This window comes from Varanus komodoensis, unplaced genomic scaffold (assembly GCF_004798865.1).
Source record: "Varanus komodoensis strain SLA01 unplaced genomic scaffold, ASM479886v1 scaffold82, whole genome shotgun sequence".
NCBI lineage: Eukaryota > Metazoa > Chordata > Lepidosauria > Squamata > Varanidae > Varanus > Varanus komodoensis.
This window is the reverse complement of record NW_025336508.1, coordinates 2,174,740-2,200,951: the sequence shown is the minus strand read 5'-3', so window position 1 is coordinate 2,200,951 and position 26,212 is coordinate 2,174,740. Positions and strand designations below refer to the sequence as shown.

The window sequence follows — 26,212 nt, the reverse complement described above, 5'->3', positions numbered from 1 at the left end:
CCAGGCTGGCCAGCTGGCGCTTGACCCCAGGCCTCCCCAATACCAGGGGACAATCTTGTGGGTGCGCAGGCGCTTGTCCATGGAAGCGCCGGCTCTGGCTCATGGCAGGAGTCCTCCCAAAGGAAGGGGAGAATCAGGGCGTGAGACGGGAGCGCCGCCGGCAGCCGGGCGGCCGGTCTCACACCTCCAGCCCTGGCGACACCTGCCCCAGAAGGGCCTTCTGGCACGTGCGTCCCAGACGCGCTGCCCAAGTCCGACCAACCCAAATCTGGCTCCGAAACCAAGTGCCACCGGAGCGGCCAGGCTTGGCGCCGGACTTGCAGCTTGCAGAGGCTGCTGGCCTGCGATCCCCACAGCTTCTCGGGGAGGACAAAAGCAGCTGCCACAGGCCTGGCAGGGGCGGGGGAGCCGTGGCAGAAGGCTGAGGAGAGGGAGGGCAAGGCAGGGGCAGCAGGGGCGCGAGCGTGTCTGATGCGGTCGGCTGCAGGCAGACGTAGAGGCCTGGCTGCTCTGGTCTCGCGATGCTCCGAGGAGGGAAACAGAGCCCCACTGCCCCAGCGGCGCAGCGTCTTCCAGGCACGGGCAGAGCGTGGGACTGGGGCAGCGACTGCGGTGGGGGCCGAGAAGGTGCGTCCCATCTGGCCCTCGCTGCCCGTGGCGCGGTGCTGACAGCTTCCCCTGCTGGCTGTGCAGGCTGCCGGAGATGTGGGGATTCCTGTTACAGGAAGCTGGCCGCCTCTCCCCCGAAGCACCGGGGCAGGTGGACTGCTGAGGAAAGGGCTTGTCCTCACTTCCTGGAGGACTGGCTGCCTGCAGGAGACGGGCAAGAGAGAAAGCGAGAGGGGCGCTCAGCGGCTGAAGCGGCATTCAGGAAAGGCCGTTTCTGTCCTCGGGGTGACACTCGCGCGGCCTATTCACAAACGCCATGCCGAAAGAGCGGCACAGAAGAACCTGACCTGAAACCGCAGCGTTGGCGAGCGCTGGGGACAGCTGCACAAAGGGCTGGTGCCAGACACCTGCGAGCTATGGCGATTTCGGTGCCTGCTTAGCGATCGATGGATGAGCAAATGCCTCAGCCACGCTGGTGGAAGGAGCGGGTGGGGGCTAGGCCCCCAATGACCTTCTCCCTCCCTCGCAGATTCACATGAGCTGCTGCTGGAGAAGGGGCTGCAGTGACTTTATTTACTCACAGACGCGAGAGTGGAACCAGGCATTGCATTACCCGTGGTCCAGTCCCTCGCCACTGCACGAGGGACGCCCCGATCGCAGGGAAGGCCGGCCTGTCCTCAGCTCCCCGAAGCAGCGCCTGCTCCCTTCCTGCAGCCACAGCATCTAACTTTCGCCCTCCTTGCCAATCTGACCTGGGAGGAGCGTTCTTGGGTATGACATGAGCGGAGCCGAGGGTCAGACTAGATGGCCCAGGAGTCCCCTTCTGACGCGCCCTGTGTCTCTGTTTCTTTCCAGCTCCCAACAACCACAGCTCTGAGCAGCCTCCTGCAACCTGAACCCCGCAACGTACGCTGGACTGAGACCCCCGCCATCCCCAGCCAGCATGGCCTTTTGGGAATTGCAGCTCAACAGATTCGGAGGACATGCAGTTGAGGAAGGCTCCGTTAGACGCAGCTCCTTTCTCCTTGGGCAGCTCCATTTTCGCTTCTGTTCCCTTGACTGCATGTCCAGCTCCAACGTTCCCAGGAAAGCGGACAGTCTGGGCACTGGGGATGGTTCTCCGGGAGGGCCCTGCATTTTCTCTTCTGCAACTGCAGGAAAGACCCAAAGCACTCCGGGTGGATGCGAGTCCCTTAACATACAGCAGAGACAAGCCAGGGAGACGGAGTGGTCCACTGCACCCAGCGTGTGCCCGTTGCATGTTCGGGGCTGCACGTGACCTTCAGCGGAAACGGGGATTTCCATGCCGGGACAGGATCCTGCGGCTTCCGGCCCTCCTTCCAGCTCCCAGCACCCCTTCATCTCAGGACTGGGTCCCTTTTGAAGATAAATCAGTCCATGAGCACTGCTTGCTCATTCCCAGCGACTCAAAAGGGGCGATGCAACGATGAGCAGAAGAGTCGTTAGGAAAGCCTCTGCACCCCCTGACCCGATCCAACTGCACCTGGGAGCCAGTTCCCACGTTCAAGAGGCACCCATGCCGCTGCAGCTTGAAGGGCGCCCATGTCGGCAAATGCCGGCTTTCCCCTTCAAAGCGTGTTCCTTGCACATTGCTGGAAAAAGGTCTGCATCTCTCCTTCTCGCTCCCCAGGGCAGCCTGGACTTGCTTTGTGCGCAGAAGGTCCACACCTCAATCCCTGGCAGCCTCTCCTGTTAAGAAAGGATGAAGCGCACCGTCCCACTTCTGCCTGAGGAGCCTGAGAACAGCCGCCAGCCAAGACAGACGGATGGACAGACAAATCGCCCAACTCAGCTGAGTCCAAGGAAGACAGCTTCGTACGGCCTTACAGTCCTTTCTGGTTTGCTTGTGCCTGTGATTCTTCCCCCTGCCTCTGTTCAGTCATCAGCTCCTCAGAGCAGAAATTCGCGAGCTGCCACACACACCAAAGACACTCTGCAGGGATCATCGGTTCACAGAAACTGTGCGCGAGAGATAAGCTGGACAGATAAGCTATCTTGCATTTGTGCAGCTGTCCCGTGGACAATACAGAAATCTGGGCCGGTTGCCGGGGAGGCTGAGCAGCAGAAAGTCTGAATGGAGAGAACGGGAAGCTCTTTTTGCCAAGCATAACTGTGTGGCCTGCACGGGGAAGAGCTGCAAGTCCCCCTGTCGGTGCCAAGGGAGCCTTCCTTTGCTACCCTGCCCGTGTGCCCAGAGGTTCTGTCCCACCTTCCTGGGAAAGCTGAAAGAACGCGGGATCGAGGGACCGCTTCCCAGGCTGTTTGCTCATCTGCGCCTCGGCCATGCTTCCTTTTAGCACAACATGGCAGCGACCGGAGCAAAGCAGGAAGCAAGGAAGAAGCAGTCTTTGTGAACGTCCTCTTGGTCTGGGATGGATCGCGGGAGGCGGCGTGAAGGATGCTCAGCTGTGAATGAACAGTGGGCACCACGGCGGAGCAGCAGCGAGAACGTGCCCCCAGGCTGGGGCATCTGCTCGTCTGATCCCAGCTGTGCCGCCCCTCTCTGGCAAGGGTGTGAAATCACTCGAGCCTCGTCCCGATGTGGCCCTCTGCCAACAGCAACCAAGACAGGCGAGCTCAGCCGTGTCACGGGGCGGTCGGCAATTTGGGCAGCTTTAGCGGGCACGGGACAAATGCATGGAGGAGGCGGCGACTCTCCAGGGCCACCTGCGCACGCGTTTCTTGGGAACGCAGGCGGGAGGTGGCGGCTGCTCTCCGGACCTGCCGTGGGCCGCTGGGTGGCACCGTGTGCACGAACTCTGGGTGTTGGCGGTGCGCTTGCTGTACACTGTTACGGAGACCCTACGAGTGGCAGGCGCCAGTGCATTAATCCTGTACTTATTTATCTGGGGTCTGTCGGCAAGGCAGAAGCCCACCCAGGGTGGTGCACCACAAGAAAAGATGCAGAAGCAGCGGAAAAGCAGCAGCCACAAAAATACAATGAAGCAGGAAGGAGGAAGCAAAAAGCGACACGCGTGAGCCCACCAGGCGAGCCGAGGGGAGCCTGTGCCCAAGCCCACCTTCGCAGCTGGCAGTGCGCAGCAGCAACTGAGTCCAAAGCAGCTGGCGCCACTGAGGGGCCCCTCCCGGGCCGCGCTTCACCGAGAGGAACCTTCCGGCCACACACACACACAGCTGCTGCCGGGGCATCCCTTCAGCCCTGGCCCAGGCCACCGAACAACGAAGTGCCAAGGAACTATGTTTGTGAGCCGCCCCAAGGCTTCGGTGAATGGGGCGGCATAGACATTTTCTAAACAAACAAACAAACAAACAAATGAACAAACTTTTGCTCCTACTCTGCCTGCTTCTTGCTGACGATCCAGAAGAACCAGGCCGGCTGCTTTGCTGTGGGCCAGACTGGGAGAAGAGCGGAGCAATGGTTGTGGTCTTTCCCCTTCCAGGCCTGGCCTCCTGCACGTCCGGCGAGCAGGGGAGCTTGGGCTTGCTGGCAAAGCCGGAAAGGAAGTCACTGCAAGAGGGAAAATGGAATTAAAGCAGGGGACTGATTTTGTCCTAAAGGCAACCTCTGGGATTCCTAGGTGCAGTAATGAAGGAACGTGCCTCTGAGCATGGGCAGAGAGAACCACAGTTTCCCTCCACACGTGTGGGCGCAACTGGCCTTCGAACGCAAGCAGATTCGAGAGGAGTCATTCTGAGGCAAAGGTGTGCTTGAGCCGTTACCATCCCCTTTAGAGAGCATCCCAAAACGTGTTCCGTGACTGCAGCACACCGATGGCTCTGAGGTGCAGCAGCTCTCACGGCAACGACGCAGCCCACCCAGCAGGGAGCACCCTGGTTCTCCCGAGGAGGAAAGGGATCACAGGGGGCGTGAGCATTCCCACTGGGCGAGAAGCCCTTTCTGCCCAAGGGAGTCCTCCCGATGGGCAGGAGGGGAGGCAGTGAACTGGAGAGCCCTGCTCCGGAAAGGAACGGCGTGTGCTGGCCACACTCCCAGGGCTCCCCATCCTCTGGCTGCACCTCCACCTCCTCGCACAGCCCATCGCTCGATGTTTGCCATCTGCAAATATCTGTCCCCAGTGGCTGCAGTCAACGGGCCTGTTTGAGCAACTCACTTTCCCGTGACAGCTGCTCTCCCCTATCTTTCCAGGATATCTTGCCGACCAACCCAACGGGGAAGGTCTTGCCAAAAGTGGCTGTGAGCTGGCAGGAACTCAGTCTCCACCCTTGGAAATGAACTCAGACATCCAGTGCTGACGGAGGAAGCGCAAGGCGCCTCTCCCAGTGAAACAGTCTGACAGGCAGCGCTGGAGGGCCAGGTTGGTGTATGGGCCAGCTAACAGCCTGACCTGTGGGCAACCTGTTGTCAACAACCCACTGGTCTTGTTGAATCCACATGACACGCATCAGTCTTCCCAAACTTGCACTCTTCACAGGCTGGACTACAAACCCCACCACCCCCAGCAATGGTGGCCAATGGCTGGGGATGATGCGAGTTGTGGCCCTTCCCTTCTGGAGGGGAGGCTGATGCATGCATGCCTGGATCCTCAACAAAGGCCTTGCTGTTCATGCTTGCACTTCAGCTGAGACAACTGCCACAGGCCCCCAGTGCATCGTGGGAGTCTGCCCCCCCCCCGGTGCATCGTGGGAGTCTGGGGGTGCAGGGCCACGGGTTGGAGGCAGGTTGAACCCAACACCCTGAGTGCCCTATTTGCAGGGACTGCCCTCCATCTTGCAGGACACCCTCTAGCCCATTCTCAGGGTGCCTCCAGGTGTGGGGTTTACGGCACCACCTCATTTGGAGAATCCTACGGGGGAGAGGGCTCCTCATCCACTTGCAGCCCCTTCCTTCCTCACTGCTTCTTCGCTTCTTCCCCACAGAAAGGCTGAGTAGGGAGAAAGCAGCTGCCGCACAAGACCTGCAAGGAGCCCACGGCCTTAGCCTCAAAATCTGGAGGGATGCCTTTTGGAAAGGGAAAGGGACCCGATGCAGAGATGACTGGAAGCAGAGGTGGAGGTCTCCTGAAGTCTTTCTCGAAGGCAAAAGGAGGGCGTGAGAAGTCTGGACTGGACTGGGGTGGAGGCCCTGTGAGAGGTGGGACTGGACCCACTTCCCTGAGCAGATGCCTTCTGAAGGAGGCAGCCTGGTCTTCCCCCCCTGGGAGAGGGGGTTTGATTGCAGGAAGTGGCGTGAGGAGGAAGGGGCAGAACAGCCTCCCGCTCAGGCCCTAATTCCCCTGAAGGCCGAAAACCTGTTGAGATATTGTGCATCACGCCCAGTTCAGCCTGCAGACAAAACGGCTGCCCCCAGCCCCTCTGCCAAACCGCTGCCTAGAGGTGGAGAGCTGGACGCAGGATGCGACCTGGCAGAGATTCAAAGCTTCTCTCCAAAGAATGGGGTTTCCTCAGCCTGCTGCCTGCCTGGGATCTCTTAACTGGAGGTGCCCGGAATCACATGCAAATGGCGTGAGCCCCCTGGAAATGCTCTCAGTGGAATTTCAGATCCAGGGAAAACAGATCTGCGGGCAGAGGGTCTGTCTTACAGATGCCCAACAGCTCTTATCACATCCTGGGATCAAACCAGGATTAAGCAACCACTAAGTTGCCCAAGGGCAAATCAAAATACCCAAGAGGCTTCTCTGAGAGCCCCCACTGATGATAACAAGGAGCTACTCTAGCAAAATTAGTTAAGCAGGAGCACTTGAGAAGCCACTTCCCTGCCCTGGTCTTTTAAACAGAGATATACATCTTTATCTGCAAGCACAATCTGTGCCACTCCAGTATTTGCCTTCCTGGTAGAAAGCAAATTGAAGGCATACAAATAACTTGGGCAGAAATATTGTGATAGGTGGTCAGTGACTCATAAGCTATAAAAGTTGTGAGAGGGCTTAATGTGTAAAAGAACAAAATGCTCCCACCTGCCCACTGATTCCAGGAAACATGTTATTATATGCACCTAAAATTGCACTAGGGAAGCAATTCAGGTATGACATATCCCTGCTGAGTGGACTTAGCCTGGGGCTCAAAGTGCCTGGGAATCAGAGGGTGTGTGATGAGTCCCAAAAGTCTCACCTTTCGTTTCTACAAAAGGGCAGGTGCCAAGTCCTCATGACGATGGAGAAAAACCCTGAAAACATTTGCATTTTCTGCTGCACGATTAAAGGAACATCTCCGCAAGGTTCTCATACCGCTCAATGGAATCTACCAGGCTGCAGATAACAGGGCCTTTGGTCTGGTTTCTCACTTGATCCCACAGGGCTGACAAGGTCTGGGATCCCAAGGGACTGGGGCCACTGCAGGCTACATGAGTGGCTTCCTCCCATGTGCCATGGGAATAGGAAGGGAAAGGTTTTCCAAGGCTCTCCCTAACCTAGCGATCAATATTGGCTTCTCAGGATTTGCATCTCTTTGTTGCAGGCAGTGCTTTGTTCACGAATTTGCACATTTGAAAAAAAGAAGAAAGGAAGCGTCGTATTATTATTGATGGGAAAAGGCCGTTTTTCCTCCTCGGAAACCACTTGTGCTGGTTGCGGGTGCTCAGGTGGCCTGCGGCTGCATGGAGGACCAAATCTAAAATGCAGCTGATGCTAAACTGATGTGAACCTGCACGGCACGTGGACGAGAACTGGGGCAGAGTCCAGCAGAAGCGGCCCTGAAATTTCCGGAACAAAAGGATGGAAAGCAAGCAAAATAAATCCCACCCCAGCAATATTTTAAACATGATTATTGCTTTTAAGTGAGAAGCCAAGCAGAACATAGGAATCATGGAGCTGCACAGGACTTGAGAGACCCTGTGGTCCAGCCCCCTGCCCAAGCCAGGATGGTCGCTTGGAAAGTCGTCTCCCTCAGCTGCTACTGCCAGCAGCTGTTTCTAGCAGGCAGCACTGAGGGGGAGGCGAGGGAGGCCAGGGCCAGACCACCAGCCCTGCAGGAAACAATGCATTTTTCCTCTTCCCTCCCCATTCCTTTTTCCTTGTGTGTCATGGCCTTTTAAAACTATAAGCCTATGAGCAGAGATTGTCTTGTTTAAGAGATTATAGGAAAGCCTCTCTGGCTGAATGGCAGCACAGAAACACTTCAGATCAACATATAAATATGTTACCTTTGTGAGCCGCCCCGAGGCTTCAGCGAATGGGGCAGCATAGAAATTTTCTAAATAAATAAATAAAGGCAGCAACCTTGACAGGCGGCAGCAAAAGTGCCCCCCTCCAAAAAAAAGGGATGGCTCTTGAACAGTTGCCATTGGAAGTTTCTGCTAAAGTGTCACCTTCCAGACGTGATTTCAAACAAGGCTTTTGTAACATGGTCATCCTGTCTCATTCATAGAATTTTACAAGCATTTGTCATAATTTAACTACAGAATGCTGCTCTTCCATGGCAAAATATAGGTTTTTTAATTTGTTGGCGTGTAAGGTCAAACTGCCTGCTAGCGGATGTGGGCTCCTCAGCCAGGCCAAGTCAAGTCAGTGGCATTTGCAGTCCCATAACAGGGAATGGGAAGCGTCTCCTTCCCTGTGCACCTGCCCGCCCCTTACAATCTGGGCCGGAGCGCCTTCTTCGGGAGCCCTCTTTGAGGATTAGGAGAGCGGCTACCTGGAGGAAGGCTTTCTCAGTGGCGGTGCCCTGGTTATGGAACACGCTCCCCAGAGAGGTTCACCGGGCACTGACACTATATTCTTTTCAGTGCCAGGCCAAACCCTTTTTATTTTCCCAGCATTTTAAGGTTTAAATCGTTATTTTAATTTTATTGTAAGACCATCCTGAGACTTTTGGTAATGACGGTACAGAAAAGCTCTGAAGGAAGGAAGGAAGGAAGGAAGGAAGGAAGGAAGGAAGGAAGGAAGGAAGGAAGGAAGGCAGGCAGGCAGGCAGGCAGGCAGGCAGGCAGGCAGGCAGGCTCAAGGGACATCTTAAGCCACTGCATTCCAAGTCATATTGCCAGTCCATGTGTTTAGGGCTCTTTGTGAGGTCCTATGTGTTGAAGGGCACAATCCAATCAGGAATGCCTGCAGTCCACAGGACTTGGAGGATTGTAGGCATCCTATAGAGGGAGGCAGCACAGCACGGAGGCCAAAGATCGCTGCATCCTGACAGCAAGCTTTCCCTGCCTAGCCGAGGTGCTTCAGCATGGAGGGCCAGAGGATATTCTGAGCCCTGGCAGTCTCCACTCCCGGCCCCCTAGACTGACCCCCACACCCTTCTTGGGGCTTGCTCTTGCTTGTATGTCAGAGGCAGTCCTGCAATGCAACAGTGGGTGTACGTGACAGCTGAGCATGGAGACACAGTTATGAGGTTGGTGTGACTTGGTGATCTCATAGTTGGTTTTCTGAAAAACCACATGGCCGGCTGGATCTGATGCACAAGCCACAGGACTGTGCTAACACTGACATTTGCAGCATTGCTCTGTCAACCTTCACCAAGCCTGGTTTCACTTTAGCATCTGCTCTCCCCCACGAGCGGTGAGCAGCTTCTGGCAATTTTTCCACAGGCAAACATGCCCATCCCCAAGCAGATCACAGACGGGCTGCCCTTGAAGGCTGTCCAGAAGCTGCAGCTTGTGCAAAATTCAGCAGCCAGATTAGTAACTGTGACCAGATCATCTGAACGCACATGATCAATTCTGCGCTGCCTCCAAGCTCAAGGCAAGGTGCCGGTTCCAACCTATAAACTGTGCTGGACAGAATGGCAGAATCCCTGGCCGGAGGCTGACAGGATGCCTCTCCCAACCACGTCTACCTGGATGCTGTGTTCTGCATTTAAGGCCTTCATCTGACTGCCACCTCTGCAGAAGGCACAACGAGCAGGGTCTTCCCAGTGCTGGCACCCCACTATGGAAGCATCTCTGCAGCGAAGCTCTCCTGGCGCCAACATTGCCATCTTTTCAGTGCCGGGTTAAGACTGCCCTCTCTTTAATGGCATATGAAGGGACACGCCAGCTGTTTTAACAGGTCTAGTTTTTACTGAAACTTTTCTAGTTGTTTACATGGCTGTACATTTAGTATACTGGAATTTTTCATTGTATTATATTTTATTGTTGTTTGTGTTTTAATTGCCATCCATTTTTGCTATCATATTTACATGTTTGTTGTGAATTGTCCAGATATCTTCAGCTGCCGGGCAGTACAGAAATGAAATTAACAATAATAATAGTTGAAGTAATTTAATAGTTGCAAGGGACAGCCGGCATGTTGAGTCTCCTTTGCTGAGCTGGAAGGTCTGGGGGTGAAGCTGGATGGGTAATGGGAAACATACAGGCCCCTTCCAACTCTATTACTATTTCATTCTAAAATCACAGAATAGCACTGCAGAATAGGCAAGAACACCAGCCTAGCAAAGCATTTCAGTGATGCAAAAAAAAAAAAAAAAAAATCAATCAGGGTTCTTGCTTGGCATACTCTCACATGTTCCAACTGTTCTAATTGTAAATCACATTTTGCAACAGGAAACTGTAAACACATACACAGAATGGTCAGGAAGGGCGAAGAAAATTCTGGTTCATGTCACTTCCTCCCATTCAGCAAAGAACTTCTCCATTAAAAACAACCATAATTTGGCCACCAGAGGTGGGAACACAATACCGGCACTTGCCAAGCACACTGTTCTAGAATGCAGAGGTTGCTCATTTCCACCCTCACATTTCAGAAAACGAACTGCAGCAATTCCCCATGCTGGCTGGGGAAGATGGGACTGCAGCCCTGTACATCTGGAGGACACTAGGTGAGGGAACGCCGACCTACAGCTACTCACATACCTATCCTGGGAATTCCTGGTGGACTGGAGAGTCAGGACATCTGCACCTGGAGGGATGCACCGACCTGCTCCAAGATCCAAGGACCTCTCGGAAGCTTCTGTTCCAAACGCTGTTTGAAGAAAGGAACATTTCAGACTCTGGAGGGAGTGCTTTGCAGTTCAGTTTCATGAGCTGCTCATCCCTATGCCGCTTCCCTCGTACTGCCAAGTAGACACTGCACTTATGGCTAATGCAAAGTCGCTAGTAAGCTACCCAGGTAGTGGAGAGGTTTTAGACCAGATTGCCCCAGGAATAGCCCAAGAAAGTGGCAAGTTTGAGGCAAAATCTCCCGATGGCATCTCCACTTGTGATACTGGATAAAAGGCACGATCCGGAAGAAAGTTCTTCTCTGCTGAAATGGTTGGGAGCTGGATGTGGGAGGGCTCCCCACCCAATGTGGGCCCAGGATTCAGCTGCACCTGTCTCCCTGCCCTTCGATGCTGCTATTCTACCAAACCATGATAAACCCACCTTCTAAATTCATTCATGTTCTCTTTCATTTCATATTTTAACTTTTCAAAATTATTCCCTCTTAAACTTTGCAATTTTTTGCAATATTTACACCTAAATACTTAATGATTTTACATATCTTAATTTCTAACTTGCACTTATTCTCATCCTTTTCTACTTGATAACAATTAAATAGCATAATTTCCGATTTGTCCCAATTTACTTGTAAACCTGTTATTTCTCCAAATTTCTGTTAAATGTATTTTAATCTGCTCCATAACCTTAACTGGATCTTCTGTCATTAATAATGAATCATCTGCAAATAAGCTAATCTTAATTTTATTCCCAAATCCTATACCTTTTATTAAAAAGAGAGATCTTTTCCAACTTGATGTGGAGATGCTTAAGGATTAAATCTGAAAGAGGTTTTCTACCCTTAAACGTGGCCCAACATAATTCTCTATAAGCAAATGCCTTCTGCACATGTTCTACCACTGAGTTATGACCTACCCCTAAATCCATCCCAGCTGCCATGGGAGCAGATTTTGGGTGAATGTGTGGTTTTAAACACATTTAAAACACATTTAAAAGTTTAAACATATTTTAACAGATAAATATGATTCTCTGGCATTCCAATCTTATCCTCTGTCTCCTCACACTCCAAGCCAATGTTGGGATCTGGTTCCTATGTCCTCTATCGCAACCTGCTGATTCTCAAAGCTTTAAAGCTCACTGACATTAAATAATCTCTTGCCCAGAGTAGGCTGTTTAGTGACCACTTCTGAACGGCAGACTTAAACTCATCTCCAGTCTTTCAAATACTTACAGGCTGAAGAGGAGCAACGTTCCGAAAGGCTGGGTCTCTTCCCACTGCATGTCGGGGGGCGGGGGTTCTGCCCCTGTTGGACACAGCTATTCCTGCTGCCACAGGAAGAAATGGCATCATTTTCTGGCCTGGTTCAGAAAACGAGAAGGCAGACCAGTGAGAGACCGCAGTTGGAAGTGACAACCATCAGTAACTCCCTCACTTCTTCTCACGAAGGAGGAATTTTGCATGTAAGCCAGTGCCAGGGCTATCTTCCTCTTTCTGTCGAGAAGATGGGTTGAGGAGCAGACACCTGGTGCTGCTCAGGTGGTTCAGACTCCGGATAGTAACTCCTATCATTCCCAACCAGTGGCCATACTGGCTGTGGTTTATGTAAGGTGTAGTCCAGAACATCCAGCCGGTAGCAGACTGGCACTTTTGCGGACTGATCTCTCCACTAACATCTGGGGGGCTTCTGGCTTGGAGTACTCCCACCAACCACATGAGACTCATGGCTGACCAGGTGTTTCCCAGAACCTTACCTTTGGTAGCTAGCCCTGGTTATTGTAATGAGATTTATTATTAACAGTGTTAAAATGATGTTTTTTTAAAGCAAAGTAAGGTATGGACCCTGCCTGTTTGCGATGTTGCCCTTGGCCTTCTGCTGCGGCCAATCAAGAGGGTCTTCATTTCAGTTTTATTCTCCATATTGTTTTGAATGCAGGGAGGTGGTAACTATCATGAAGCAGCCCCCCCCCCCAGCTGTGTCTGCTCTGGGGAGTGGCTGTTCTCTGAGCATTTGGACTGGGAAAATTTCTAGCCCCACTTCGTAAGACCTTTCCTTGTGGAGATGCATCCCTGGATGCTGATCCATTTGCAGTAATCCCCAGGCATTTACGCATCTTCTGCTAAAGGCGGCATGTTGGCAGCGGCCGAGGCCAGAACCAACTGTGAGGCCACCCCTTCCTCCTCCCTTTGCCCACACCCTCTGGATCCTTCTCTTTCTAGTACTCTCATTTCTCCCTCTCTCTTCCCCATTTTTCCTGCCTAGGCAGTAGCTGCCAGGAGGAGAAAGGTCACCCTGCCAGAGGTCCAAATGGACTTCTGAAATTCGGCTGGGGGTGGTTGGTTGCTCACCCCTCTTTTGGTTTGTGCAGGTGAGATATTGTAAGCTTTCTCCCTGTTTCTATTGGGATGTTGCTGTTCATATGTGGCTTGATCTTGCACTTTGCTTCATCCATGTTACAGGGACATGAAATAAACGAAATAAAACTATTTGCTAATGCAGTTCAGAAGAGAATCAAGATTCCTTGAAATCTGGACAATGCCAGGTGGAATGAAGACCACAGATATGCCTTGCAGGAAGGGTCTGGTGAAATGAGTGGATCTCATGAACTTGTGAGACATGGAGAAACTGAGTAAAGGGGGGATTCCTTGATCCTTCTCCAGTGCATGATTTTAAAATCTAGCTCCCCAGATAAAAATCCAGCATCTGTTAAAATGGGGAAAGGCCTACCTGCCAGAAATAGCAACCAGCGGCTGCCATTTCAGAAATGCTCCTTGCTTAGGAATGTGCATGTGTAAGACTGCCGATACCTGCTATGCATGCCGGAATGAGACACCAACTGGATTCACCAAAAATATCCACCAAATATCACCCAAAACACTCAGTGAAGACACTAAAAACTAGCCAGATGAGGGCCAGTCCTTCCATAAATGAGAATGCTCTTCTAACTGGAACTGGCAAAGAAAAGCAGGTTGCTTACCTGTAACTGATGTTCTTCAAGTGGCCATCTGTGCAGTCACACATATGGGTACTGCGCCTACGCAGTGCCTTTGGCCGGAAGATTGATAGCTAACAGTTTTTGGCGGGAAGCTCCGCTCCCCCTCCCCCTTGTGGCCTATAAAGAGCGGAGCGTCCGCCATTTTGTTCAGTCTTTGCAACTGAACGTACAGTATCTTAATAGATTTTTTTTTTTTTGTCGGTACCGTAAAGGAGATGGTCGGTACCGAAGATGCCCTCTCTCATCGACATTGAGCTGTCGATGCATCCACTCACCGACACCGAGCGGGGCCAGCAGGCGGGTTGTGTGACTGCACAGATGGCCACTCGAAGAACATCAATTACAGGTAAGCAATCTGCTTTTCTTCATCATGGCCTCTGTGCATCACACATATGGGTAGATTAACAAGCTTACCATCAAAGGAGGAGGGAAGGTGTCCTTATCGAAGGACGGAGGAGAGAACAGCTCTACCGAAGGAGCAGTCCCGTCGAGCCCGAACATCGAGACGGTAATGCTTGGCGAAAGTGCAGGGATTCGCCCAAGTAGCAGCTCGGCAGACATCATCAATCGGAACCCCAGATGCAAATGCAGAAGATGTAGCGACAGCTATAGTAGAATGGCCTCGAGGAACTGAGGGCAGTTCGAGCTTAGCTAACTGATAACACAAGACAATAGTGTGGACTATCCATTTAGAAAGCCTTTGTGGAGTGACTGGGTCGCCCTGGTCTCTAGCCGAATATTTGATGAACAGTTTATTGGATTGCTGAATAGACTCCGTTCGCGATCGATAAAAGGCTAAACAACGCCGAACGTCGAGGGAGTGCAAGGATCTTTCCAAGGGATTTGACGGCGATGGAAAAAAGGCAGGCAGTACAATGTCTTGTCCTGTATGGAAAGGTGTAGAGACTTTGGGCAAGAAAGATGGGTCGAGACGTAAAACGACCTTTTCTCTGTGGAAGTTTAGATAAGGAGGGTTGACGCGGAGGGCACAAAGTTCACTGGTCCTCCGGGCTGACGTGACAGCTACAAGGACTGCCGTCTTCCAAAAAACTAATCGGAGATCCACAGTCACCAAAGGTTCAAAGGGGGCCTTCATAAGGGCCTGTAGAACTACAGAAAGGCTCCACGTGGGCATAACCAGTCTAATTGATGGATTAAGATTATACAGTCCTTTCAAAAAACTCTTGAGGATAGGATGAGAAAATAGGGGTGATCTGTCGACTAAGCCACGGTGGTAGGCTATTGCGGCCATATACACTTTAATAGAAGACGGCTTCAGTCCAGAGTGATGCAACTCCAGAAGGAACTGAAGAATTTGTTCGATTGATGAGACAAGTGGGGAGAACGAATGACACTCGGCAAAGGTGGAAAAACGTTTCCATTTAGCCGTATATGACTTCCTTGTGGACGGCTTTAGGGCAGAGTCGATAATATGCTGAATCTCAGGGTGCAAGAGCATTGGGTTCGAATTCGACGGGGCCTGTCTCGAACCGGATGGTACGGAGAGACTGTGGCAGTGAGAGGCACCCACATGGTTGGATTCAAGAACTGGAACCGAAGTGGTCAAAGTAACCGTCGGTACTGATGGGTTAGTAGAAGCTGTCGGATTCGAGGCTCTCGAATCCATCATCGGCCCCAATGGAAGGTCAATCATCGAATCCGCCACGCTGTCAGGTTCAATGAGAGCAAGTCCAGGTGACGAAGTGTGCCGTCCATTTGCGTTATAAGATATGGAAGTGTTGGAAGATGAAGAAACTCCTCGCGGGAGATGTCGAGCAGTTTCACAAACCACGCTTGACGTGGCCACCAAGGGGCAAGTAGTATCCCCGATGCACGGTCGCTCACTATCTTTGCTATGACCCTCATCAGAAGAGGAATCGGAGGGAAAGCATAGAAGTTGATGTTGTCCCAAGGAATCATGAATGCGTCCCCTAGGGATGCTTGTCCGATTCCCGCTCTGGAACAGTAAGTCTCGCATACCCTGTTCCGTCGAGTAGCGAATAAGTCCACATCGGGGAACCCCCAGCGCCTGAAAAGGTAGTTGCGCGTACGAGGATCCAGTTCCCACTTGTGAGAAGTGAAGATGTGTCTGCTGAGAAGATCCGCATGCACATTGTCTGTGTCAGCCAGATGAACGGCCATCAGAGTAATGTCTCTCTGAATGCACCAGTCCCAAATTCTCATAGAAAGCCTGGCTAAGGTCGGTGACTTCGTCCCTCCTTGCTTGTTCAGATAAAAAACGGTCGCTATATTGTCCAAAGTTATCTGAACGATCCGATGATGAAGAAGGTTTTCGAAAGAAGGGCCTTGAAGACTGCCAGCAGCTCTAGGAAGTTGATATGATTTGTGGATTCTAGATGAGTCCACGTTCCCTGGGTAGACCGGCCAGAGCATATCGCCCCCCCATCCTAGGAGAGACGCATCGGTACCGAGAGTTATCGAAGGAGGTCGCGCCCTGAAGGGGACTCCCATCACGAGATTGGTCGGTTTCAGCCACCAGCACAGGGAGTGGAGCACAGAAGACGGGATCCGAATCCGTTTCTACTGTGGGTCCCTTTGTGGATGATACACCTTGTTGAAGAATAGTTGTAGTGGGCGAAGCCAAAGTCTGGCATGTGGAACTACGGCAAATGAGGAGGCCATATACCCCAGGACCCTCTGGATGGATCTCACTCTAACCTTTCTCTCTCATCGGATTCGATGGATATGGCGAGCGAGAGTCTGCTGTCTGTCCTGAGGGAGGAAGGCTTTCTACAACGGGCTCCGATGAAGGTGAGCGTCTGTGTCGGAAGAAGAGAAGATTTCTCTGTATTAATACGTAGGCCCAGACTATCTAGAAAGGTATGGGTTGTATGGATGGTGTCTAGGAGTCCTTCTCTGGATTGCGAGACCAACAGCCAGTCATCGAGGTACAGATAAATTTGTATGCCCTGAAGGTGTAGGAAGGCACAGACAGGAGCCATGCATTTGGTAAAAACTCTCGGAGCCGTAGCCAGTCCAAAGGGTAGAACTGTGAACTCATAAAGTTGGTTTACAACAGCAAAATGGAGGAAACGCCTGTAAGTTGGATGAATTGAAATATGAAAGTAGGCGTCCTTCAGGTCCAGTGAGGCGAACCAATCCCCTCTCCTTAACAACGGCAAAATGTTTTGAAGGGTGGTCATACAAAACTTTCTCGGTATAATAAACTTATTCAAGTCCCGTAAATCCAAAATCGGATGTAGACCACCATCCTGCTTGGGGACCGTAAAGTATCTGGAATAGAATCCGTGAAGTCCATCAGATGGAAATACTTGATGAATTGCTCCTTTAAGGAGAAGTTGATGTATTTCACTGAGAAGTACTGGCGAACATGAAGTAGACCGGATCGGACTCGATGGAGGAACGATGTCGAATTCTATTCGATAGCTGTGTTGAACAATGGATAATACCCACCGGTCAGATGTGATGGACTCCCAAATGGGGAGTCGGCTTCGGAGCCGATCCCCAGATGAGAGGAGGGTGGGTATTAGAGGAGCATGAGGAGTGGTTTGCCAGTCCCGTCAGCGCTGCCTCCGATTGTCGAAACGACGGCGGCCCTGTTGGAAGCGCTGTTGGGGCTGAGGGCGGCGGCGCTGTTGATGCTGTTGTTGCTGGCGGTGTTGCGGCAGCTGTCTCTGCTGGTATGACTGCCTGTAGGATGGCCGATTCCAGGACCACTTACGTCTGTTGTGTGACTGGATCTCCATCCTGCGTGCTGTCATTCTTGACTCGTGTAGTTTCTTGAGTTTGTGGTCAGTACGTGAATGGAAGAGCCCGGAACCATCAAAAGGCATCTCTTCTATTCGCCGCTTGGTTTCCTCCGGGAAATTACAATTCCGGAGCCATGCATGTCTCCAGAGGGAAACGGCACCGACCAAGGCCCGGGAGTCAGTGTCCACGTGGTGACGTGCCGTGGACAACTGCTGCACCGCGACCTGCATGGCTTCTTTGATTAGGACCTTCGCAAGGTCACCCTGGTGGTCTGGGAGGGTGGAGGCGACGTTGTGGAGGCGCTGCATGATAAAATATTGATATCGTGCCAACGTCACCTCATAGTTGGATATGCAAAGTCCTAAGCCCGAGGCAGCACAGACTCGCCTGGCCAGGGAATCTATTTTCCGGCCCTCCTTATCCCTCGGCGCCGTATGTCCTCTCGCCTCTCTGCCTTGCGAGGATTCGACGACCGCCGAGTTTGGTTTCGGGTGCTTTAACAGGAAGGGGATGTCTTCTTCCCAGACCCTGTACATAGACTCATACCTCCTGGACGTCGGCTGAGCATGTGAAGGTAGGTCCCAGGGCTGCGTCATCGCCTGCCGCAGGGTGGTTATAAGCGGCAGAACGATGGAAGTCGATTGCTCCCCGCGGACGACGTCGTAAAACTTGTCCGTCGACGGTCCAGGGCGCTGGGCAGCGTCGATGTCCAGGGACTGGACGAGCCTCGACATCAGCTCCGCGAAGGAGACATGGGACTCATCGGGTGACGCAGGATCCTGGGATGTCACCACGACGTCCAGGGAGGTTGAGTCTACTTCAGAGTCATCTGAATCAGCACCATAGTATGGTGGGGCAGAAGATGATGACTCCGCCGGTGAGAAGGAGCGGCTGCTTCCGCTTTGCGGGGATTGAGGTGGCACCCTCCTCGGATCCACTGATCGCGGTTGGTTGCGGGGCGGAGGTGAGGATCGCGCCCTGGGAGCAGGGTAGTACCCCATAGAGAGCGGGTCTCCCCAAGGTTGGTAGTAGGGATGACACCAACTCTCTGGGCGTTGCTCTACCGAGCGGCTCCTCCGATTCCCTGGTGGGGACAGGCCAGCTTCTGTCTCCAACGTCACCGCGGGCATCGGTGTCGGTGACCTCGCCCTAGGAGGGGAGTCCTGGATTTCCCCATCCGAAATAGACCCCCATAGAGTTGGAAGGGGTGCAGGCGGGAGGTCGACCGCACGTCAGGGAGACCCTTGAGGGGTAACCCGCATGGCCTCCTGAAGGATCGGTTCGGGCGGGGTCGGTATCGTAACCGCCACCAGTAACGAGGGTCCCGTCGGCTCCGAGTCCCGATGTCGGGGACGGTCCGTGGACTTAGCCTTCTTTGGAGGCTTAGAGGCCTTCTCCTTTCTGGCCTTCTTATGGCCTGCCGGCTTCTCTTCGGCATGCTTCCGCTTCTCATGCCTCTTTTTTGGTGAAGCAGAGGGGGCCACCGAAGTGGACGCACCTCATTCGAAGGGCATGAGGGTGGAGCCACAGAAGTAGAGCCAGGTTTTGGGATGGAGACGAGTGGGTCTGATTGCATCAGGGCCCTATCCCAAAGAAGCCTCCGAAGCCGGTTCTCGTGGTTCTTCCTAGCCTGCTTTGAGAAGGCTAGGCAATGAATGCACTTATCCGTCCTATGCCCCTCTCCAAGGCAGAGGAGGCGTAGGTCATGCGAGTCAGTAGGTGCCATTTTTGACCCGCAGTCCACACATTTGCGGAAAGCCGCTCGCTGCGCCATCGCAGAAGAGAAGAAGAAGAAGAAGAAGAAGAAGAAGAAGAAGAAGAAGAAGAAGAAGAAGAAGAAGAAGAAGAATAAAAAGAAAAAGAAGAAGAAAAAAAGAGAAAAGGAAAAGAAAAATTTTTTGGTTTTTTTTTTTTTTTTGATAGATCGAAGAAAGAAATAACAAGAGAAAAACTACACAGAAGCGGGAATGAAGAAAGGGGAAAGTAGTATAAGGGCAATATATAAGGAGAGAACCAAGAATAGCCAAAGCGAAAGTCGAAAGCGGCACAAGACACAGTGAACAGCGGTCGCAAAGACTGAACAAAATGGCGGACGCTCCGCTCTTTATAGGCCACAAGGGGGAGGGGGAGCAGAGCTTCCTGCCAAAAACCGTTAGCTATCAATCTTCCGGCCAAAGGCACTGCGCAGGCGCAGTACCCATATGTGTGATGCACAGAGGCCACGACGAAGAACAGCAGCCCATCTTCTTCTGACTGTTAATGCTACTGTCTGCACGTGTTTCTTGGGGTTAAGGATTCTTTCCCCTATTCGGTAGCAACATGCCCATGGGCTGAGAGACTTTTCTGGGTAAGTTAGTAGGATGGCTTGGAGCCCACACACTTGCCCTTGAGGGTGTCTTAACAATCCCTTATTCCAGAAGAAATGCCAGCTGAAATATGCGTGTGCAAGAAATGTGGGAAAGTATCTCTCTGCAACACTAGTGGCAACACAACTCACACACTCTGCCCCCAACAATTCAGTGATTTGTTTATATTTCAGATTTTAAAAAGAATCCCATTCGGTAGCTTTATGCTTCCCTCCGGTCCTCACCCACTGTTTTCTTAATGAGAAATAATGCAATGCCACAAAGCAGAAAGCATTCCTCTCCCCGCTACCCCATGCTCTCATTTCATGCTTCAATATGAATTGTGCTTGCATTCTCTGGGGGCCAAGCATGGCTCTTCCCTGCTGCTGGAGTGACCCCATCCACCTGCACTTGAAATAGGACTGCCCTTTCCAACCACCAGCCACCGCAGCATGTCCACCGGGTATCTTGTAGGCAGAGGTGGGTTATCAAATTTTTCTCATTAAATCAGCCTTGGGCTTGAGAGGGAGAGATCTGACCGCAATCCTCTTGGAGGCCAAGGACTAGTGCTCAAGTTGGCTGAAGAATCTGCATTAACTGCTGGATATCCTGGGACCTTCTCGCCTCCTCCATGCTCCAATACATGCCTCAGGCCTTGCGGCTGAGCCCTAAAACGCCTTCCCAGAAGACCTCAGCAGTGCATCCTCTCTCGCACTTGCGCTCTCAAATCTTACACCGCAAATTGGCCTTTTTGTGGCACCCGCATGCCACAGACCTTGTGGAGCCAGAGATGCTGAGGCGGGTGACTCTGTCTCAGGGGCAAGGGAGATGCCATGTGCCGATGCGTTGAGCCCTCTTTTAACCCCAGAGTCTACGCTAAAGGCCCCCTTTGCCCAGAGGACTGCAAGAAGCAGGTGGCGCCAAACCCTACCATCAACAAGGAACGTAATTCCCTTGGACAGTCTTCAACTGTTTTTTTGTTAGTGTCAGAAGACGGCCCAGAAGTCTGGACACCGAGGAAGGAGCCTCACTCCAATCTGGAGCTCCGTCGGGCTGCCCACTCCCAAGCCTCCTCTGGGAGAACCCTCCATGGAGGATGAGCCAGGGCTGCGTGAGCGTCTGCCGCGGAGGAGCAGCCTGTGTTGCAGGCCCTTGAGGGAGTTCGGAGCGCCTGGGTCCTCTCTGGTTCCGAGGCAGAAGCAGAGCAAGTGCCCAGTCGCAGGGAGCACGGTCACGGTGCAGGTTTGGTGGGCCACCAGGTGAAGAAGGGCCTGCCTGAGGAAATGGCTACTCATGAGTAAGCTCCTCCGCAGGTGGCTGATGGCCCTCAGCTGCGTCCTGGGTGGGTTTCCAAAGGCTCAAGCTTCCACAGCCTCTGTTCCAGGCCGAAAGCTCTGCAGCAGCATCTACTCCCCAGCCTCCAGGCTTGCATGCTTGGGCTCCTTTGAGGATCTGGGGTCCTGTGGGCCTTTGGACTGCTCTCAGACCTTGCTTCTGGCACTGACCCATTTCCAGGGTTGGTTTCCTTCTTCTCTGTCTCTGCACTGCCTGAAGCAGGATACCCTCCCAGTCTCCCCTCCTAACTTAAAATGCCCCAAACAGATGTGCACTTCTCCCAAAGGAAGGACATTTAACCACAAGTATTTTGGTATTTTTGTCAGCTTTTCCATAGCACTTATGTGGTGAGGGAACCACAATGGCACAATGCGTTCTTATGGATATGCCACAGACATTAACGTGTATATTCCAGTGTGTGTTCACACAACATCTTGCAGCTAGAGCAGCCTTTACCAATTTCTTGCCTTCCAGCTAGAACCCCCACCATCTCCAGCCCACGCCTAAAGGCCAGGATTTATGGGAGCGGAAACCCAAGACTTCTGTGGGATGTCAAGTTGGAGAAGGCTACACTAGACAATTTAAGTGCCATGCCAAGAAAATCTGAATTCTCTGACCTGTGTCTGCACAATTCTGCCATCTTTTGGATAATCCATTCTGCACTATTATAATTTTGTTCCATCCTGGTTTTGCCCAACATAGGGAAAGCAAGGAGCTAGGCAAGGTACCAAAACCCCTTCTGCAAGACCCAGACACTGAATTTAGACACAGACCCCGGAGACTCTGGAGTGTCGGTAAGCATCGCCCACGCATCATCAAGTTGTTGTTAGTCGCGAAGTCGTGTCCGACCCATCGCGACCCCATGGACAACATTCCTCCAGGCCTTCCTGTCCTCCACCATCCTCGGAGTCCACCCAAGCTCACGCCGACTGCTTCAGAGACCCCATCCAGCCACCTCATTCTCTGCCATCCCCTCCTTCTTTTGCCGTCAATCGTTCCCAGCATCAGGGTCTTTTCCAGTGAGTCCATCCGTCTCCTCAGGTGGCCAAAGTATTTGAGTTTCATCTTCAGGATCTGGCCTTCTAAAGAGCAGTCAGGGTTGATCTCCTCTAGGACTGACCGGTTTGATCACCTTGCGGTCCAAGGGACTCGCAGGAGTCTCCTCCAGCACCACAATTCAAAGGCCTCAATCCTTTGGCACTCAGCCTTCCTTATGGTCCAGCTTTCACAGCACCATCAAGAGTAAGGACTAATAACGAAAATGAAAGTACGTGGATGAGTAAGCTGACATTCTCAGCTGACTGCTGTACCACCTTCTGGGTCTCATGGAATCAAAGCAAATTGACAGACCTGAGCATAGATTTCTAGTCTATCCTGGCTAAATCTTCCAAGCACCCGTCAAGCTGAAGAAGAATTCTTCAAATAACAAAGCAAAAGCAATCTCCTGTCTAAAATGGATTTTTTATTTCATCAGCATCTTTCCACAAATCTGAATTACATTTCTTGAACGAGAGCAGTACTTAAAGTCTGCCTAACACTGCCTTGTTCACTCGGACTTACATTGGGTAGGCGGTCCTGTGGTAGCTGGGCGTCACAGGTCTCTGGAGAGGCTCATCGATGCTCTGGTGCATGCCAGGAACTGGCTTCTTCTTCGTTTTTGGCGTATTGGTCATTATCTAAGACAAGCAGGGGAAATGAACCAGTGGGGTGATCAGAGCAAACCAGAGAGCACAAGTGGTCTGCATCTTGCCAGCAGCTGCCCTGAGATCAGAGGAGGCAGGAAAGAAGAGATGGATCACATCTGCTCCTTTCAGGTCCATCTTCCCCAATCTGGCGCCCTCCAGGTGCATTAGACTCTTGGCTCCTGTGGTCCAGCGCATTTGGAGAACACCATGCTGGGGAAGCCTGCCGTAGGCCTAAATAGTCTTGGATCATCTACCAGTAACACAGGTCTGTTTTGTTTCACTGTGAGATGGCAAACTGAAACCAAAGTTTGCCTCCGCTTTGAGACTGATTGCTCAGAGTAAACCTACTCTAAAAAAAAAAGTTACTGTCATTACAGAATCATGAAAAGAAACACATCATAACGAGCTAACTGAGGCTGCCATGTTTGGAAACAAGCAACTGTGATACTGGAATTAAGCAGCAGTCGCCATTTCATTTCTGCCTGAGTTCCTTTCACTTTCATGAAACTAGTCCAGGGCAAAACTGAGCACATACTTTGCATTCAGGAAATCCTGGCTTCGCTCTGGTCTCTCCCATTTAAAAGGCTCCCTCACAGGAAACGGCAGCTTTATAAATTATATGACTGGCAATGCATGCTGGGAAAGCATGTATCCCACATAGCAGGCAGAAGTGGCTGGGGTTCACTTCGTTACTCTGCCACCAAGATTCTTGGGATAGATGGCCCAGTATGCTCCCCAGAGGCCCGCTCCATGTGGCATAATGCAGTCATGCTTTAAATGGGGATGCACAGGAAGGTGGCCAGACTTGAAACCCGGCAAACGGAGCCACCTCCTGTCGAGACATTTGTTCACTCAGTTTTTTTCTGACTTGAAACTGATCCTCCGCCACACTGTTTTACTTCTCCTGTGGTCATATTTTAAGGTATCTATTGTTCTAAATACATGCGCGTGCACATTTTCTCTTTGCACGGTTTTTGTATTAGTTTTTGTACTGAATGCGCTTTTATATAAGCCGGCTGGAAATCCTAGGCTGTCAAGTAGCATACAAGCAGCTTGAAGGATGAGCATTCAGGTGTTATGGCAAAGTATGGCTTTATTTGTAGGGATCTAGTCACACAGCTGGATTTCTGGCCCCGTTTGTTCCCACCCACGTGTCGACCGATTGTGGGCTGTCTGGCCACCGGCCTCCCAGGAATCCCACGCAGCCTTTGTCAGGTGCCAAAAATCTCTGATGTCGAGACCGCTGCCTCAGCTCTCCAGGCCGCTGTTTGCTTGCTTGCTTGGTTCTCCGCTCCATCCCCCTGTGGCGAACATGGAATTAACACCACAAGGTGTGGCAACGATCCCTGGCTGAGGCAGCTTTGGAAGGGACTGCGTGACATTATATTATGTCATTTTTTTAGAACTCTTTTTTAGACTGGCCCTCACCACCATGGTCCTGGTAGGCACAAATCAGTCACACCAAAATACAGTTGCAATAGACAGTAACACGGACCCTTCCTGTAATTCAGAGGCAGAAAAAGCAACCGGTGCACCGAGCACAGGGTGACCCACAGTGACAAGTTTTTGAGAAAAATAATGGTGCCTCCTGGCTCCACAGCGTTTACTTCCGAACGTCAGTTACTGAAGGGACACGAGGGCAGAGAGTTCTGCCTTCAAGCCTAGCTGGTGGCACACTGGCAAGCGATTGCTTTGCCCGATGGGAAGGGGGCTGGACGAGATGGTTCGGCCAAGCATTGGTGCCGGTCTCCTTGTGCACCCTTCCTCGAGCGCTGAGACGGGGCAGGCCGCACGGTGCACGCATCTTCCCGCCACACCAGCGGGGATCGCTGCGACGCATGCTTCTGCTGGTCCTGCAAACCGCCGGCGCAGAGGAGTTGCTCTGTGTGCGGAGGCACGGGCCCTGTCCCTGCCTCGCACACGGTCTATCGGGCAGGTCCTCGGTCCTCTGCCATGCCTCTGTGGCAGCCGTTAGGTGGGGGTGCCCGGCACAGCCGCTCAAACCACCAGATGCGCCACGCCCCAAAAGGCTGCCTGTCTGTGATCTGAAGCTGCACGAGTGGCGCCCGCAGCGATCGCTCTGCAGCGGTGCTGGATTGGCTCGGGAGTGCCATGTTGCCCTTTGGGCTTTCGTCCCTGGGGACCGACAAGCTCTTTTGCGTAGCAGCTTTGGGAGAACTCCCCCCAGCATGCCCTTAAAACCTCTGTTGAGGAAGCCAAGCCACCCCGCCCCAGAACTGCCCTCACGTCCGCTACTCACCCCCAAGTACTCTGTGGTCAAGAGCTTCTCGCCCGACAGCTCCCCCGGCTGAGGCTGCAGCACCTCGTCTTTGTCCAGGTCCGCTTCCATGCTGTTGTGATCCTCCTGTCAGAACAAGCAGAACAAGGCAGCAGAGGATCAGCTACCCTGAGCCTGGTCAGCTGTCCAGTCGAGGGAGTGGACCCCCTGGAAAGGCCAGGAGCAGCTGCAAGGCTGTGCCTGTCCTTCCCTCTGCCGAGCGGCTCCTTCTCTGCAAATCTCTCCCGTTACTCCTTGTGACACGGTGCTCAATAAAAAATGAGCAGTTACAACTTTAAATAAACAAATAGCGGTTTTGCAGGGCAGGTTCTAAGAAAAAGGCCGCGGTGGAAAGGGGATAGAAAGGGGCCGTGTGGCTGAGGCACCGAGCACTGCGTCCCGCTACTTTTCCGCTTGCGCTAAACCTCCGTTCCCACAGTGGCCCGGGTGCTGCAGAAGTCACAGATTTCATCCACCTTCCACTCCCTCCAACAAGATAACCTTGGAAAAGCCAGGCCCACGGTAGCACACACCTCACCCCAAGCGATCTCGGCCTTGGAACACAACAGAAACACAGAAACAGGGTGAGTCAGAAGGGGTCTCCCGGCCCATCTAGTCTGACCCCCGGCTCCACCCGGCTCCGCTCACGACAGGCCCACCATGTGCATGTCAATAGCACAGGTCCAATCCTGCGACATCCTCAGTCATTAGATAAGCTGTATTTTCCTCACTACTAACTGCCAAACACCACGCACGAATTCTGCAATGCCATTTTAATCAGTTAACCGATAGAGATGCTTGTGCTCAATTAACTAAAGCAGTTTTCTTCAGCAGGAAACACACCGGAGTCGTCCAGTACGTTAGAGACTCCTATCATATTGAGGCAGGTGGTCCCGCTGCACGGCTCACTTGGAAGATACATCGCATCCCTCCTGGAAAGTGCTCAGGGTGCCCTGCCTGACCTACCCACAACTCTACGGCTCTCTGAGTGAGAGAATCCTGCTTTTTCCTTCTTCCCTTCCAAGCCCATTTCCTTTCACATCATTTCCTTTTAGACTGTAAGCCTGTGGGTGGGGGACTGTCTCATTCCTTATATTTGTGAGCTCACCTGGAAGTCTTTTTGGTTAGAACAACCTCCCCCAACCTGGTGGCCTTCAGAGGCATTTGGGCAACAACTCCCAGAATTCCCATCCAGCAGGGCTATTGACTGGGAATTCTGGGTGTTGCAGTCTGAGCATGCATGGGAGGCTGGTTAAAGGAAGGAATAAAATGCCACAGACAATCAAATGAGCAAGCAAGCGAATGAACTTGCCCTCCTAACTACCCTGTGAGCTGACGAATGGCTCAGGGTCACCGAATGAACTTGGGAATGGGGATCCGAGCAATCGGCAACTCCCTGGTCCTAGGCCAGCACTCTGAC

General features: G+C 52.3%; 1 protein-coding gene across 1 annotated transcript in view; it reads right to left on the bottom strand.

Moving 5' to 3' along the window:
• Nucleotides 1-316: 316 nt before the first annotated feature.
• The window catches only part of ARMC9 (armadillo repeat containing 9), an 87,069-nt gene continuing 61,173 nt past the window's right edge, over nt 317-26,212 (bottom strand). The window contains exons 21-26 of the mRNA XM_044456240.1: nt 24,775-24,879; nt 22,390-22,505; nt 11,655-11,782; nt 10,340-10,448; nt 3,927-4,099; nt 317-810 (exon numbers count right to left, since the gene is read on the bottom strand). Of these exons, the coding sequence (XP_044312175.1) occupies nt 788-810; nt 3,927-4,099; nt 10,340-10,448; nt 11,655-11,782; nt 22,390-22,505; nt 24,775-24,879 (654 nt within the window). The 3' untranslated portion in view covers nt 317-787. The remainder of the gene's footprint in view (nt 811-3,926; nt 4,100-10,339; nt 10,449-11,654; nt 11,783-22,389; nt 22,506-24,774; nt 24,880-26,212) is intronic.